Genomic DNA, 16,669 nt, shown 5'->3' with positions numbered 1-16,669 from the left:
ATACCATATTCTCAGATTCAGCTTCTAAAATGTTCTGTAGGTGATTGAATTTGGATATGACGAAATGAATTTTTCAGAACTGCCTCACATTAATTCATCCATTATAAAATTAAAGCAGAACTGTGGCGTGGGTGATCTTTTTTCCGTGTGGGATTCCAAAATGAACCTATATTCAAACAAACAAGAATCAGTTAGCCCCTTCGCGAGGAGTGCGTAATCTAGGTCTTGAAGGTGCCCAAGCAGAGACAGCTGCCACCGTAGGGAAATACCGTTTCTTCCCCGACTAGTGTGTCGGGAGGGATCATGGTTGGAGCGTGGTTGATGAGAACCATCAATAAGCCCAGAGATGGGCTTTCTGACGTGGAGGTGGCTGCGTAGAAGTTTGACTCCATCATTGACTTTGTGTCTTCAAAGTCAAACATCAGCATTCAGCACCTCAAGCAGAGCCCGTAAAGCTGAAGGTGCCGAAGTCTGCCCAGACGGAAGTATACGCATTCACGGGTAGCCCAAAGGCCCCGAAGGGTTCACCAAACAAGGTTACTTACAATAAGCAATGTCACAAACGTCAGGTGGGATGGGAAGGCCTAAAAAACCTGCTCGTTCCAGATCTAAGAGAGCAAGGGGTTGCGATCATTTATAGGTCCTCAGTCAACACGGGTTAGGGTGGGTCAGGAGAAGGATGCCTCCTGGACCCTTGTGGACAGGAAAAAAAAAGAACGGGGTTTCCTGGGCGTTCGGTGGGCCACCGGGACGTGGACGGGATGTCGGGGGGCGCGGTACAACATTCGTGCTTGAAATTACTACCGGGGAGGTGTGGTGGGTTATGTCCAGGGTAGAGGTGTGCGCCGCCGCGCCGCGCCGCGCCGATGAGAAATCGGCGTGAATCGGCGTGCGGCTCCCCAAGCCAACAAGAATCAAAAATACTATATTTTTTAAACGGGGATAGGTAAAGGGGGGTTATACCCATGCACTGGTGAAAAAAGTTTATGGTTATGTTGTTTGAAGCCGATCCAGGAAGCATCGGCGTGTCGGCGTGGCAAACGGCGGCGGCGGCGGCGTGTAAACCGCACGCCGATCGGCGTATTCCTTCTCAGAAAGGCTACCATCATCAAAACCAAAAAAATTCTGCAGCAGCACATAGCTAGATGTCCATTTGTTGCAATCCAATCATTAGAAAGTAGTTTACTTTGTTCATAATTGTTTGAGAATCCCCACGCCGATGCACGCTGATTTTATGCTGAATATTCGGCGCACACGTCTAGTCCAGGGGTCTCAACAAAGGATGCCGAGAGCTGCGGGTGCTCACGGCACGTTCTGGGTGTCAGAGGGTCCTCAACGCCAGGCGGGACTTCTGGCTGTCCGGGAGGGCCACTAACCGAACGAAATGCTTTGTTCGGGCCTATTAGGCGGCGCGGCGGATGGGATGCCTCACAGTTGGTTACGGGCCTCGTTTGGCCACTCGTTTGCTCTTCACCTGGTTCGACCTATAAGCTTGTCCCTCTTGCCTTTTCCCCATTCCCCGTTGAATTTCCCTTTTTGACGTGGATTGTGTCATGGCTACTCTTCCCCTTTTTGGCTCATTTTGTATATGTGTTGTGTTAGGTCTGTTTAGTGTAGGGTGCGGACGCTGACAAGCTAAAACCAGGAGTGTTGAGCGCTGACAGGCAATGTGAAGGTGACGTAGCTGAACTCGAACGTCTGGTGTCTAGATCATACGAGGGCTTCGTGATCAGCCAGGTCCACGGGGTCTTCTTTTGTAGCTGCTATGCGCCTCCGCGATTGGCAAGATTAAGTCATTAGAACAAAATCCTTGAATTTTCAATTGAAAAGTGAAACTTGTACGCAATTGAGGGTTCAGATAACTTGTGAAAAATGAACTTCTCAACAGACTACAGAGCTACCTCCAAACAAGCTGGTTAGGCCATAAAGTTCCTTCTTATGCGCAATTCAGGTTACTTGGGAGCCTTTCTAGTATCTTTTCTTCCACAGATCGAAAGTCCCTTTAAACGTTCTAGCCTTCAACAAAAACCCTATCATTGCAACAATGTTGCTCCGACAGCGTGATGTGATAACCTCGCAGAAAAACTTATGCCTTCACTTCATGACCTCGTCGAAACCTGCCAAATCACTTTTCTAGAATCTGACGGCACATGAGCAATCAAGAATTTAATCGAAATCCTCCGAAAAGCCGTTTCCAAAAATATTCGCCTAGGCACCCCAAATGCATGTAATTTCAATACTCCAATGACGACGTCGAACGTTTCTGAAATGGATTCTCGAAATCGTTTAGGCTGCTGCTGCTGCTGCTGTTGCACTTCCAAGCACAGCAGATGGAGACAGTTGGGGCATGATGAGAAAGCAGCACACCACAGCGGGTGTTATTTTCCAAACGTTCATCGATTTCATCGCACATGCATAGTCCTTCGACACATGGATTTGGTGGAGGACTCCATTTTTCGAAACGGGGGCTGTCATGTACCACCAAGGTGAGTTATCCGCCAGCAACCAATCGACGGCTGGCGAATCGAAATAGAATTGCTACAGCCGGTTTGGCTGGCTGGCTGGCGGCTGTTATCAGAGCGATGTGGAGTGGCGATATATTTGCGCCTTCTGTCGAACGAACGATTCGCATGCACGTCACGTGTGCTGTCTTTTGCGCCATTCGGCGAGGATTTTGTGTTTTAGACCTTTCTTATGCAGGTACAGGGTGCGGAAACTACTTGCAATCTATGGAAATTAGTGTCTAGGGCACTGCAGCCAAATGTATGCATTATTCTTAAGGGGCTGTCCATAAACCACGTGGTCATGAGGGGGGGGGGGGGGGGTTTGGCCAATGATCATTTTGTATGGACAAATAAAAAAAATTGTATGAAGTAATGACCACGCGGGGGGGGTGGTTGAAAAGTCCCAAAAAAAATGACCACGTGGTTTATGGACAGCCCCTAATTTATTTTTAATGACAAAGTTGATGGTGTTCAAAAATGGCAGGCAGAACGGAATTCTTTGGCACTCTCCCCCTCCTTCTCCCAGCCGTAACCATCGACGAGCAAGGACGGTGTCAAACAAATTCAATGCATCAAAATCAGTTAACTCACTTACCGTCAAACGGGGTTACTTGCAACACCGGTGTAACTTGCAACACGATGGCATACAATAAATGTGAACTATTTTCTCATAATAATGAAAGCTGGTATGATTCACCATTTCGGTTATCGAAATTATGTGTACCAAAGATTGTTTTAATGAAAAAAATCAGTTTTGTTTCTTTGCTTCTTGTTTAGCTACACTGTTAAAACGGATTGCTCATTTTATGCCATAAAAACAAGTATGAAAATCGTACTTTACCTCTCTCCTATGGTAAGTGCGATCAGTCTGATGACCATTCTTGCAGTTAGGGTATCTAATAGTAAGCTTAACTGAACGATAAAAGTTTGATAAATTTATCGACTATGTAATGTAAAAAATCATTATCCTGTTCGACAACCACTATGGGGTAACTTGCAACAGTTGAAATTAACAAAACTTTCTATAATTTATTTTCATTTCACGATATTTCGGATAGAAATAATCGAAATGGGTCATTGATTAATTACGTAACATGCTCATTTTTAAATGTCGACTCAATATTACATTTTATTGTACGTGACTTTCAAACATTGTTAGGGACTTTCATATTTTGAAATTTTATTCATGTTTCACCTCGATGAAAGTTTAGTTGAGTTCATGAACATTCGTAAATAATCATCAACATCTATTCTGAACTTAGATGGAGTAAATTATTTCAATAGAATGCCCAAATTGACGGATTTGATAGTTATAAAGATGAATTTTAGCACCCATTCATATTATTTTGGCTGAAGTAGCCAAATACCATTTTAAACTAAAATTTACCTGAAGATTAATCACTTTACCTTTTCAACAAATTACATCAAGCATTGTTGACACTTGTTACCTAGTACTGAGTCATGATATCCATTTATATTTCATATTTGACGAACTAAGACCTGCTGTGAAAAGATATACTCTCGCTTAGAATAACTACCAAGCCTTTAATGAAAAATTGTATTTGAGTTGGTTAGGGCCGATTTCTTCACCTCGGCTTAACCGGTAAGCCAGGCTTACCCATATAGTTAAACCTGGTTTAACGCTTAAGCCAGAGTGAAGAAATCGCCCCTTAGTGTACATCTTTTCAAAGGATTTTCCATGCATTACATCAAAAACTTATTATATGACCAAGAATTAGAATGCTTGTGTAGTTTAATGATAGCTGACTTAGCTTCACGTCATGTGTTGCAAGTTACCCCACAGATGGGCTAACTTGCAACAAGCATGTATTTCGCTCTTCCTGATTAGGTGGCAACGTATTTGAGTAAATAAAGTCCTGCATAGTATTCTACTTGTGGTAATTAGTGTACACGATGCTTTACAGTATGTTTCAAATGTTTAGATTTTGAATGATATTGCTTCAAAGTCGAAAAGTGTTGCAAGTTACCCCATTTGACGGTACACAAAATCTTGAGCTTTGTTCGGCAAATGAATTCATAAACGCAGGGCATTTCACGTGATTTTCTAAATTTGAACTACATAATTTAGTTCTGTTTGTAGACAATTATTTGAAACATCTTTTTCTAGACAAATAAATGTTCCTTAACATGTTCAGTTCAGGGCAGTAGCGTTGCATGATTCCCTGAAATAAGGATGCTTTCCAATCAGAAGAAATATCTGGAAATGTCCGAGAATCCGCCAAAACATAAGAAGCTGACAAGAAATTGAGGATCATCCTCAAGGGGCTGGTGAAATTATTTACCCTCACTAAAACGGTAATCCACACATCACTTACGCAGCTGCAGTCAGCGGTCTACCGTACAGCACCGTGAAACAACATGGAATATCTTCCTGGCGTGGTGTGATTTTTTTGTGCAATCTCCGATACCACAAACGATACACGAACTCTGAGCGACAAAGATTTGAACATGCTGTAGTCCTTTATTCGGTGCTTCACGACACCTAACGTGACCTGTCCTGTCTTGAATTGCCAAATTTTCGGGACTCGGAAACTATATGAGCATTAATGAAAGCCTTCTCTTTTTTCTGCTTGTCATGACCGCAGGGTCGAACTTAACTAATTCGGTGAAATGCTGTCGAAAAAAAGTTAATGAGCCCGTGTAATTGTCCCAGTACGTTTTTATGTGTCCATCTGTTTTGCAAGCATCAATAACTGATGCTTACGTGCCGCGATTTGACCTGCTGAAGGTAATGGTATTACTATTCTTCATGCCCCATCAGCTGCACTAGAAGGGGTTGCTGACAGTGGGGCCTCCACCTGCCCCGGCCCTTACCGGGGTCCCCTTTCCAACCGCGGGCTCGGATCAAATCCAGTAGCCTGAGCCCACGACCAGGATGTTCTCTCCGCGGCCACTTAATCGCTGTAAAGCTTAGTTTCTTGTTGTCAAGTAGAGCGCTCAAGTAAAATTCCACCTTTTTCCGCAAGTAATTTTGACAACTGATTCAGTATGGGGAGAAACGTTACTTTTTCTTACGGAATAATGGCGCGGACTATTTTTCCGCAAGAAAAAGTGACAGCTCCATTTGATTCGCACGGGAGGCGTTACGAGCGTTACACTTTTTTCCTTACTTGCCATCTGCGAACTGCACAAGTAATTTTGAAGCGGAATCATTACTTGACCATTACTTGTCCTATCTTTTTGCACAGTACGTACGAAGTGGAAACTAGCCATAAGGGTTGATCTCGACCGCAAAGCACCGGTATGACCTACAAAGCCCACTTTGTACCCCTGGTCCACCTCTTGTATCGCGTCTGAACAAGCCATTCTCCGAGTCCACGCGCCACCTCCTCTGTAACTCCAAGACGATGTGGATGATAGCCGTTGAACGTACGACCTTAAATGCCTCGCCCGGAGGACCAGTCGCTTGGGGCTTAGGCCAGTTCCCTTCTGGGGCCGAGCAACTACTTCCGAGGGCGAACCGTTTCTCTGTGAATGGTCACACATAGCAGCAGAATAGCGGTTGTGGCCATCTCTCAGGATTACCCGTAAATATTGTCAGCATCTTGGGCACAACCTGGCGGGAAACCAGTCACTCCTCGCCGATGGCGATTGTTGCGGCAGTCTGTGCACTGCACCTGTTGTGATGATAGAGGGACAACCGACACTTGCGTTGAAAATCTATCATTGTACCGCAGGCCATTTGTGGTATGCTTGTAGTAACGATTTGTTAGTGTGGTAGTATGTGCACGGGAATATTACACGTTAATGTAGGCAGAATTCCGATAGAGGCTCTGCAATCAAGAACGTTGAAAGGGGCGATCGAGGAACGAGCATTGAAGAATAGGCTGCAGGCTAGGGTGGCGCACACTTGTATAAAAAACTTGAAATTCAGAAGTTCCAAGTCTGATTTCCTGCATTAGTTTTTTTGAACTCCCAAAAGCTACGTTCAAAATTTGAGCAAAATCGATTAAGTCTAAGGGTGTGTGCTCAACGAACTTGAAGTTTGTGTGGGAAACTTGGCCAAATGTGTGCAGAAATCTTAAGTTTTCGATTTTTGCCACAAGGTGGCGCTTTATATCCTAGGTAAAGTGAGACGAACTGCACTAGCTTCACGTCTAGTACACAAAGGGAGGCTGGCCTCATGACCCTGAACAGGAACCGTTTCACACTATCTACAATGGTCAGTGTACACCGAACAATTGGATGTGATGGTTAGAACACTTGACTATTACGCCGAGGACCTGGGATCGAATCCCACTCCCAACAAACTCACAAAATGTGAGTTCTTCCTTCGGAAGGGAAGTAAAGCGTGGGTCCCGAGATGAACTAGCCTAGGGCTAAAAATCTCGTTAATACAGATAAAATAAACCGACTACGAGCCTACGAATAGCAAATCTGAGCTCTAGAAGTTCTAGTCGCGATACAAGATTATGATCATCTCTTGCCAAGGATTAGAATTAGCAGAGAACGTGAAGTCGGTAATTGTTAACATTTGTGGTATCGTAACCGGGGTCGAATTGATCTCCGACTCCGACTGTTGGCTCACGAAACTTTTTTTTTGCTTCAACTTTTCGATCCCGGATTGGATTTTCATCAGGTACCATTTGTGGTACGGTTCTATTGATCCTCGAGGATGGACACCGGAACCCAGAAAGGACACCGGTCAAAACCCCTACTAGCTGATTTGACCAACAAAGGCCGGTGGAGCGGGCTCGAAAGGCCTCTTTTGGTCATTGTGTCCCAGAGTCGTATAGTGAATACGCGAGGAAGAAAATATATTGACTCACGCTAGTTTTGGCTGGTGATGGTGGTTCCGGGAGTGCGGGCTGGTTGACGGGCAAGAAGTTGCCCTGCAACGGTGGTGGTTGCTGAGAATGGGAGGCGAATGATTGATATCGGTACTTTGACAATGGGTGGCTGTAGAAAAAGCAGGCGCTGTAGGTCACGGGTGTAAGCCGGCCAGAGGAGACCAGTGGTGTTAACTGGTGTAGGCGCAGTCTGACGGTGATTGGCCGGCAAGAAAGCTTGGCGACGGAGGTCGACGGTGGCCGACGAGGGGTCCGATGATACGTACCAGTAGCTACTGGAACCAACGGCAGACGTTAGAAAAGACCTACGACGGTTGTTGGATCGGGCGGTCGCGGATGGGAACCGACAAGGCGTATTAGCGGTTAAGGCTAGCCATCAGAAAGGCCAGTCACGAGGCTAGCGGTGGATGCTGATAATGGCGACCGGTTATGGTGAACGATGGTGGTCAACGGTGGTGGCGGAGGTCATCGAGAAACTACTGGGGTGGTAGTACAGATTCGGAACCATCAGCCAGCGTTCCATGAAGTTTTAGGCGATTTTTAGAGAGAACGTGAATTGAAGAAGAAAGTGTCTCTGGAGCCGCCCTACTTATACCTGTTTCTCGTAATACAAATAGAACATTTGTAATCACATCATAAGTCGCCCCAAAGTCAAGCCTTCGGGGGTAGTGCAAGCAGGACGCCAGAAGACAGTCGTCAGAGTATAAGCTTCCTGGCGATACATGCAAGACGAGGCAAATATCAAGAAATCCGACAACAAAGCCCGCGCGTCGGATGGAAGAGGTCCTTGGTGATGGTTTTGGGGTGAGAGCACATGCGGCTGAAGTGGAACCAAGAGTGGAACGCCAATGTAAAATCCTAAATGAGATCACGGAAGCGTAGCAGCTTGTGACGACGTTGAACTAAAAGTATCCAGCGGCGGACAACAAGACGTCTATGGGTAAGCTAGAGGTAGGTCGGTATGGTCGTTAAAAAATTATCAGACGCCGGCGGCTTGCTTCAGGTGTCTCGAACCGGGAAGTGAAGGTGCTCAGATCACGGCCTTAGTAGTACCAAGCAGTGCATGAGATGTGGAGGTAAACGTGACATTCGAAAATTCGAGAACAAAACAAACATTTGACGAAAGGTTCGGAGTGTCCACCAACTGGCAAGTCACATTGTAGGTAACACAAATGAGCCTGAATCATCGGAACACAATTTAGCAGCTTCTGTGTCAGGCAGCGTAACCGCCGGAACAGTTCTCGCAGATGGAGGTCGGTATAGTAGCGGTACTGATGGCGCTAAGGCCGGTGGTAACGGCAAGTAACTTCAATGCTGAACGGTGGAGTGGGAAAGCCGTTTCGCCAACCAGATGTTAGACAAAAAAGTATTTTGGGAGACGCACAACCTCGTTCTGAGCGATGACCCTTTAGTAGCGGAGCTTTTGCGTGCCTGCGACGCAATTATGCGTTGCAATGGAATGGTAGACGCTAATCTTTGCCGTGGACTAGGCGACAGATTTCAGTGAGTACGAACAGGCGAGAAGAGGGATGAACGACGACTGGCGTTTGTGGTTATCAAGGTCGTGCTCAAGACCCAGATTAAGGCAAGTAAGAAAACCTTATTCACGGCCTTGACGCCTGCAGGGCCGTGACGTCCAAAGCACGAAACGTTATGGCTCATTATATGAGGGTTTGGCCCATAGGTGGATAGAATGCAATTTTTTGCTCCTATGAAATTGGTCAGAGTGTAAAAACGTGTTTTAGAGAACGTTGTTGGTTGTCCATTCTACCACCTCACGCCACCATCATCCTCCATCAGCATCGCTGAAGGTAATAGACAAAAGCGAAGCTTTCACTGCGGGAAATTACCTCTCAATACAGGGCGTCAGCTTTTAACCGTATGCGCTCACACGTAGAAGGGCAGGTCCTGATTTTTTAGCGTTTTGGAATCTGTCGGAAAAATCGCAAAAAAAATGTGGAAATGAATGTTGCAAATATCGATAGGTAATTGGACCCTCGATCTAGGCGCTGATATGTGTTGTGCGTGATTGGTTCAATGCAAGGCGAACAGATAGCCGGCTTGATATGTGTTCTCAATGTGTCTTAGCCTAAGTTTTGAAATGTTTGGAAATAGAAAAAGTGGAATGACAGTATGGCGATTGTGTGCCAATTGATATTCTATCATGACACACAACTCAAACAGTTTCTCGGCTAATAAACCGATCCCTCATCGTCAATCAGGAACGATAATTGTCTGTTCTTCTGATTATTACCGAATAAAAATCCCATTACTCCAACCATGAACAGCGGACCATCAAACACGAAAAGTGAATCACAGCATGAGGCACAGATTGCTAAGGAGTAGCAAATCTCCCACTTTTACTGGCACAGTAAGTCGCCGCAGCGGGGGCATCCTCCCATTCTGGCTGGCTGGCAAGGCAAATTAGGCACATGTTTTGATGGAAAACGACCGTCTCTTCCCCTCCTGGACCTGAACGATTGAGGTTGGCAAAAAAGGTAGTGGTGGGCGGCGATCGTTAAAGACAATTTGATTTACTGTGATGTTTTCTTTTGTCCCGACGACGCTGGACGAAATCATTACGGATGATACGGCTGTGTGGTGTGTCTCTTTTTCGGCGCCCAACTATTCTGGGCTTTCAGAGGGTGCTGGAAGATTGGATTTTGTGGGCAAATAAAGGCACAGATCGAAGGGGCGATGCCATGAAGGAGAGTTTTGTCTGTTACGGCTAATTCGAGATGAATGAAATAAATTGAGTGAAAATTGTAATAAAAATGACATGAAACGGCGTGCCCTGTGAATTATGTAGGTCAATTGTTTCGAAAAACTATGATGTCTTTGAAGATTGTTAAGACATGCAGTGCAGTGAGTTTGGGTTGGACTTGGAATTGACTTATATTTACAGTGGATTTGAATTGGATTTGATTACATTTCGTTGCAATTATTTGAACACTATTTGGAAACAGTTTTGCTGGTTAGACTCACAGTTATCACCATTAGAATTTGATATTATTGTAGCTAGTATTTGAAATACAGCAGAAATATAATAAACGTACCTCAACGCCCTACTCAGCTTGTCGTAGTTCATGTTTGGTTTGGACTTTCGCTCGCCCCAGCGCCTCGCCACCTCGTCCGGATCGGTCAGCTTGAACTCGCCGTTGGTGCCTTCCCACGTGATACAGGCAGCGTTGGCCGAATCACTTAGTAACTCCAGCAGAAACTGCCACAGCTGGATTTGACCTGAACCTGAAAGTAACAGAAGTAAAAAAGAAAAAAAAAAGCGTCACGACCAAAGAATCAGTGTAGGATTTAGCGACGGAACAAGTGGTTGACAACCATAAATCTCTCCGCTCAACAAGCAGCTAAACTTGCCGTTTTACGGCAGGGAACTACCCCACCCCTGTGCTGGAGGCAAAAATTAATAGCGACAGTAATGGCACGACAATACACAAAGGGCTAATTATCATAACATCATCAATAATAACACCCCCTTTTCTGAACACACTGGTAGGGACGACGTCGGGATGATTGTGTATGAATGTATGCCAGCTGGTTTTTTCACGCTTCAACCTCCTCCCACCTTGGCCGATTGAACATAGAGAGAGGACATTTTTTGGGACAATTTAGAAGCAATCTTATTCCTCGAGGGCGTCCACGATACATGCTGACGACGTTCAACGGGGAAGACTGGATGGGATCAAGCCTCAGAGTGGATTATGATTCATCATTAGCGTTCAGTTGTGCGGAACGTGTGTGATCAAAGGAATGATAGCGGGATATTTCTGCAGGGTTGTCAGTCGCACGGAATCGGGGTGCAATAGTTGGAATGGTTATGAATGTACATAAGGAAGATATGGTTGAAATGTCTTGAAGTAAAAGAATCTGTCATGCAGTTCTGGGCACAAACGGGCATTTTCTATTTCTGCTTGCCTATTTGGGATCTGTTACCCGAAGATCCCATCTCGTTCCCAGGAGCGAAAGAACCCTAGAAGGCGGGATTCCTCTACGAATTCCGTCTGTGTATTCCTCCATATTTCTTGATGGATTCCTCCTGGTGATTAAGGGAATTCAGCAAATCTCTTCGAAGAAAGAAATCATCGAAGATTTTTCGAGTGAACCCCCGGAAGGCTCGCAGAAAGAATACTTGAAGTATTCCAAGAAGGCAGCCTAGAGGACCTGGGAGGCCTAGAGGATACCCAGGAGAAAGACCTGGGTTATTTCCAGAATACATTCTAGAGCGTTCCCAGAGAGAACTGCTGTAGAATTCCGGAATTAACTCCTGCAGGATTTCCAGCAGCAACTTCTGGAGTATTCCCACAAATGACTTCTAGATGTTTCTTGAGTATTTCTTATTCTCCAATAGATGCTCCGAGAAATCGCCTGGGAGTCAATTCTGGGAATACTCCAGAACTCCAGAACTCCAGAAACTCTCCAGGAGTTAATTTCGAGAATTCTCCCGGAGAAAATCAGGCGATTCTTGATGGAACTTGATGGAACACTCTCGAGTCCCTTCGAATCTCGCAGAGGGTTACGGCTATGCTCTTTCGTGCTTGCTGTTCAACATTGCTTTAGAGGGTGTAATAAGGAGAGCGGGGATTAACACGAGTGGAACGATTTTCCCGATGTCCGTTCAGTTGCTTGGTTTCGCTGATGGTATAGATATTAGGATAATTCACCAATGTTGAACGGTTATCACTGGCATTTTTGTTTTCGTTTGTTTTTCCGTGCATAATTACACTTTAGTTGAAAAATATCCAGTGAACATCTAGATCCACTCATTCCTTATACATCCCATTTAATTTGTATTCCCTTAAATTCCATTTCTAAGAGAAAATAGAACATTTGTATGGGAAGTCTGTAACCCAAATGTTGAACGCTTACATAAGCTAGCTCATCCTAATGTTTGACGATTCTCGCCAATTGTTGAACGGTTCTAGCTTTGTTCGTTATTGATGACGTATAACCCGACATAAAACTACCATTAACCTGTTTTTACGTTCGCCACCAAACCCAACATAGTCCCAACAGTTATCCGATGTGGGTCCAACAGCGGTCCAACATTTCATAAAATTTGACCCGACTTTGACCCGACATCCGATAATTTTTCACTCTGGCGGATTTTTTTTCCGGATTTTTCGTGTTTTGTGCCTAGTTAGTCATTTGAGTGACAATTCATTCAAATGAAGAAGCATCCATAAATTACGTCATGCAAAAATTTCCATTTTAAACCCCCCCCTCCTTCTAGGCCACACTTTTTGTATGAAACCTCTGAAATTTTTGAATGGGTCGTCACACTTTGCTGAACCCACCTTCCCTCCCTCCACAAAGCGTGACGTAATTTATGGACGTCAACAAGGAATCGCTTGTAGTCACGGGGATGCTACGGTGATCTGATTTTGTTGCCGCTTATCATGCGCAACCAGAGCACAATAATACCAACATTCACTAATACAGCAGCGGGAGAAAATATGGAAAAACGCACTTTGGCGAACAAAGTTTGCAAAAAGAGGTATTGTGTTACTTTTCACAAAGAATTATCACTCTCTGTAGGAACTTTACCTAAACATCGACACTCTCAAATTGAAAATTATTAAATAATGCAGCTCTTTCATGATCAACACTTTTATGAGATCTAATGTGATGTGAGCGTTTTGCACCAATATCCCTCGTAAAAAGGTAAACATTCAAATTTCACGACTGTGTTGGTGAATATTAAGCTGGAGCATAAATTTATGCTCCACGTAAGGAGGCACAATCCAACCTGTCAAACTCCATAGTGAAAAAATAGGATGCCGTCCCCTTGCTTGTAGTGGACTGAAATCGTTTTAAACATAACCAAATGCAAAAAATGGCTGAAAAGATTTGGCTAGAAGCGAAAACGACTGAAGAAAAGAACGCCTTTGAAAGCCCCTGAAACACTCCTGGAAACCCATGGAACCCCTTCGTGGTGAACTCGCCTAGGGCGAAAAGCCACGTTTATAAAGACAAAAAACCCATGGAACCCACTCAACCTCCTAGAACACCCCTGGAACGATCCTGAAATGCTTTGAAAACCCGTGGATCGCTCCTGAAGAAGGTAAAGTGAAATAGACGTAGTTTACGTCAAAAAAAATCTGGCAGTCATGCTAACGTCGTAGGTTATGCCAGTGTTCAACAATTGTATCTTAGATGCATAATGATAGTGTGATAAGAAAAATATTTTTTTTCAAATGAAATTTCAATGAAAATGTGATTTCAAATCATGTAAAACCGTTAACCCTTCAGCGCGCGCGCCGTTGTAAAAAGGACAACACTACCAAAAAACCTCGCTCGTCGTATACAAGCGCGAACGCGGTGCAGTTTTAGCTGCTTGATGGCGCGCGTTCTGGAAGGTTAAGGACATCCTTCCAGTTCTTGTAACTATAGTGTGACTTTGATATTTGTGGTCGATTTGTCAGCATTTGTAAGCTTATTTCGTAACAGCGATTTCTTAAAATTAATCTTAGGAATTGTGCAGTTTTCGTGCCATCAGCGGTACAAAATTTGCCTTCGATAATTTTGTAACTTTATTGGAGAAATATCATGACACACATGTATATTGTATACGCATCTACATCATATGTTTACTAGCGTGGGTCATCGGAACCGTTTTCTCAGATCAAAGCTTTTTTGGTTCCACTTCGGGTCCTGAGTATCTGTGCAAAATTTGAGCACGATCGGTTGTGTCTACACTTTGCGCATTGCAATTGAAATTTGTATGGGATTTTGTATGGGAAAATACACTTTTTTGCATTTTTGTCATAAGTTGAAAAAGTTTGTCTGAAACTTTTTAACCGATACTGTAAAATGATAGCCTAGGATGTTCTTAAAAACTTTGTCGAAGACCGCAAAGCGATCCGATGCTTGTGGAAATAGTTATAACCAACGAACCGCATGCATGTGTTTATGTTTTAACATGTAAAGGAATAACAGTAGCAACAAAATCATGCTGTTTCGGCAAGCAATGCCTACGCTATAACTTTTATCATAAGCATCAGATCACTTCGCGGTCTTCGACAAAGTTTTTCAGGACACCCTAGGCTATGTTTTCACTTTATCGGTTACATGGTTTTAGAAAAACTCGAGCTTGTTATGAGAGAAATGCAAAAAAGTGTGTTTTCCCATGTTAAACCCCATACAAACTTCAAACGCGATGCGCAAAACGTAGACATTGATCTGATGGGATACCATTGATTATTTCATTTTTCCATATAAACGATGACCCACTCTAATGTTTACGTTGATGGAAAATTACTTAAGTTAAATTTATAATAACATTTTCAAAAATTGTTCAACAATTGTTGAATTACCCTATAGCTCGCAATTTTGAGCAGATTTTTTTTGTCTGTATTAACGAGATTCTTTAGCCCTAGGCTAGTTCATCTCGGGACCCACAGAGGTCCAATTTTGAGAAAAGCTGGCCGAAACTCAATTTTTGAACATGTCTTATATGGGATACAGTGTATTAAGCATTAATCCATAATACCAGGAGCACTAATTGGCATTTCAAAAATTTGAAAATATTGATTTTGTATCTTGATACAGCACTGCATAGCTGCTGATGGAAAAAGTGCTGAATTTTTGATAAAGAACACAAACAAGTTCAACCACTTCAAAAGTCTATTGATATAAGTAATACAATTGATTTCAAAAGTTTATTTGTAAGTTCTTGTATATATCAGACATCTGCAAAGGAGCAAGAGACCAAAATAACACTTTTATGTTTGTATGTATGTATGTATGTATGTACAATCCGTCTCCCACTGACCGGCAGTGATTTTATGGAAGAAAAATGTCTGCGCCTATTTTTAACTTTTATTCATAGACGCAAACACTTTTAGTCCTGGAGATGAGACCAAAATAACACTTTTATCTTCAAAATTGACATTACATGTCATGAGTACGAGAAAAACTTACAGTTCGACTCCAAAGTGTCTTACAAATTGCTCCCCGCTACTCCCCGCGGGGAGATTCCGTTCAAATGCTCGTTTATGTATGCAGAATCGGTTAAAGAAAAATGCAACTGTCAAGATCTGCCAAAACAATAACGCCATGATGTTATGTATATAGTAAACTTGTATGAAAAACATCAATTTTGTTCGGATTTTGTTCGAAGAAATCGACAAAAAATGAAAATGCCTTTAAAATCAAATTGAGCGATAAATCATGTTCCAATACATTCATATCGGCTAAAATTAGCAGACTACTATGCTTTGGGAATTTTTGCCAGGTATTTTCAAATCTGGACCACTGTGAGACCCACGCTTTACTTCTCTTCCGAAGGAAGAACCCACATTTTATGAGTATGTCGGGAGTGGGATTCGATTCTAAGTCCTCGGCGTGATAGGTTTGTGTTCTAACCACCACACCAGGTCCGCTCCACTAATTTGAGAAGATGGCGGAAACATACATAGGGTCTTGTACCATTTGGGCATGTGTACCTATTTTGGGCACTTGTCGCTATAACTAAGTCAATTTCAAACCGATTGATTTGAAACTTTGTATAGAGTTAGGCTACGTATAGTATCTAGCTCTGTACAAAAATTCAAATCAATCGGTTTGAAATTGACTTAGTTATAGCGACAAGTGCCCAAAATAGGTACACCTGCCCAAAACGTACAAGACCCTACGAGTGAAGAATGAAGCCAGGCGAATCAGTTAAGTCATTAATGTGTAGAAGACAAAAGTACATGATGGCAATGGGCTCCAAGAAAGATTCACCGCGCCCACCACTCCGAATTTCTATCGATGATGATCAAATCGAGGTTTTTTTTTTATTCTTAACCACTTAACCTAATTTACAGCTCTTTTTGCCCACTAGGGTACTACGTGAGCGATTCCAATTGGACGCTGCACTTCCACTTTGTACAGCGCCTAAATGTATTCTATTCTATTCTACTTTATTGAACTGGTTGCCTCCTTTGTGCTTCTTTCACTCTTCTACCCTGTCCATGGTAGAATGATGAGCACGATGATGCTGATGTGCGGCTGCCTTTTCCAGTCCGATTGGGGGTCCATCATGAGTTGCGGTTCGCCGATATCCAAAATTCCAGGTGCGTTAGAGCTATATGCTCCGAAGAGGGTCAGGTGCCAGCTGCTCTCGGGGGGAAGAGCAACTGACGAAAAATTGCAAGTGCCGGGGCTGGGTTCGAACCCATGACCATCCGATTATGAAGCGAACGTGTGGACCACTGCACCACGGGCCCCGATAATCAAATCGAGGTGGTTGAAGAATTCGTGTACTTGGGCTTACTTTTGGGCACCGACAACGACACCAGCAGAGAAATTCAGAGGCGCATTTTGGCAGAAAATCAAGCTCCCTTTTGACTCCACAGA

At 43.6% G+C, this 16,669-nt stretch overlaps 1 protein-coding gene across 3 annotated transcripts in view; it reads right to left on the bottom strand.

Annotated features, from left to right (window-relative positions):
* Nucleotides 1-16,669, bottom strand: part of LOC109410282 (DNA-binding protein D-ETS-3) — a 300,930-nt gene that overhangs the window by 24,335 nt on the left and 259,926 nt on the right. For all 3 annotated transcript variants that reach the window (XM_062852064.1, XM_062852063.1, XM_029878411.2), the window contains one exon: nucleotides 10,372-10,561. In XM_062852064.1, coding sequence (XP_062708048.1) covers nucleotides 10,372-10,561 — 190 coding nt within the window. The remainder of the gene's footprint in view (nucleotides 1-10,371; nucleotides 10,562-16,669) is intronic.

The sequence above is a fragment of the Aedes albopictus genome, chromosome 2 (genome assembly GCF_035046485.1).
Source record: "Aedes albopictus strain Foshan chromosome 2, AalbF5, whole genome shotgun sequence".
In the NCBI taxonomy this organism is placed as follows: domain Eukaryota; kingdom Metazoa; phylum Arthropoda; class Insecta; order Diptera; family Culicidae; genus Aedes; species Aedes albopictus.
The sequence above is the reverse complement of the archived record's forward strand: the minus strand, read 5'-3'. Positions and strand labels throughout refer to the sequence as shown.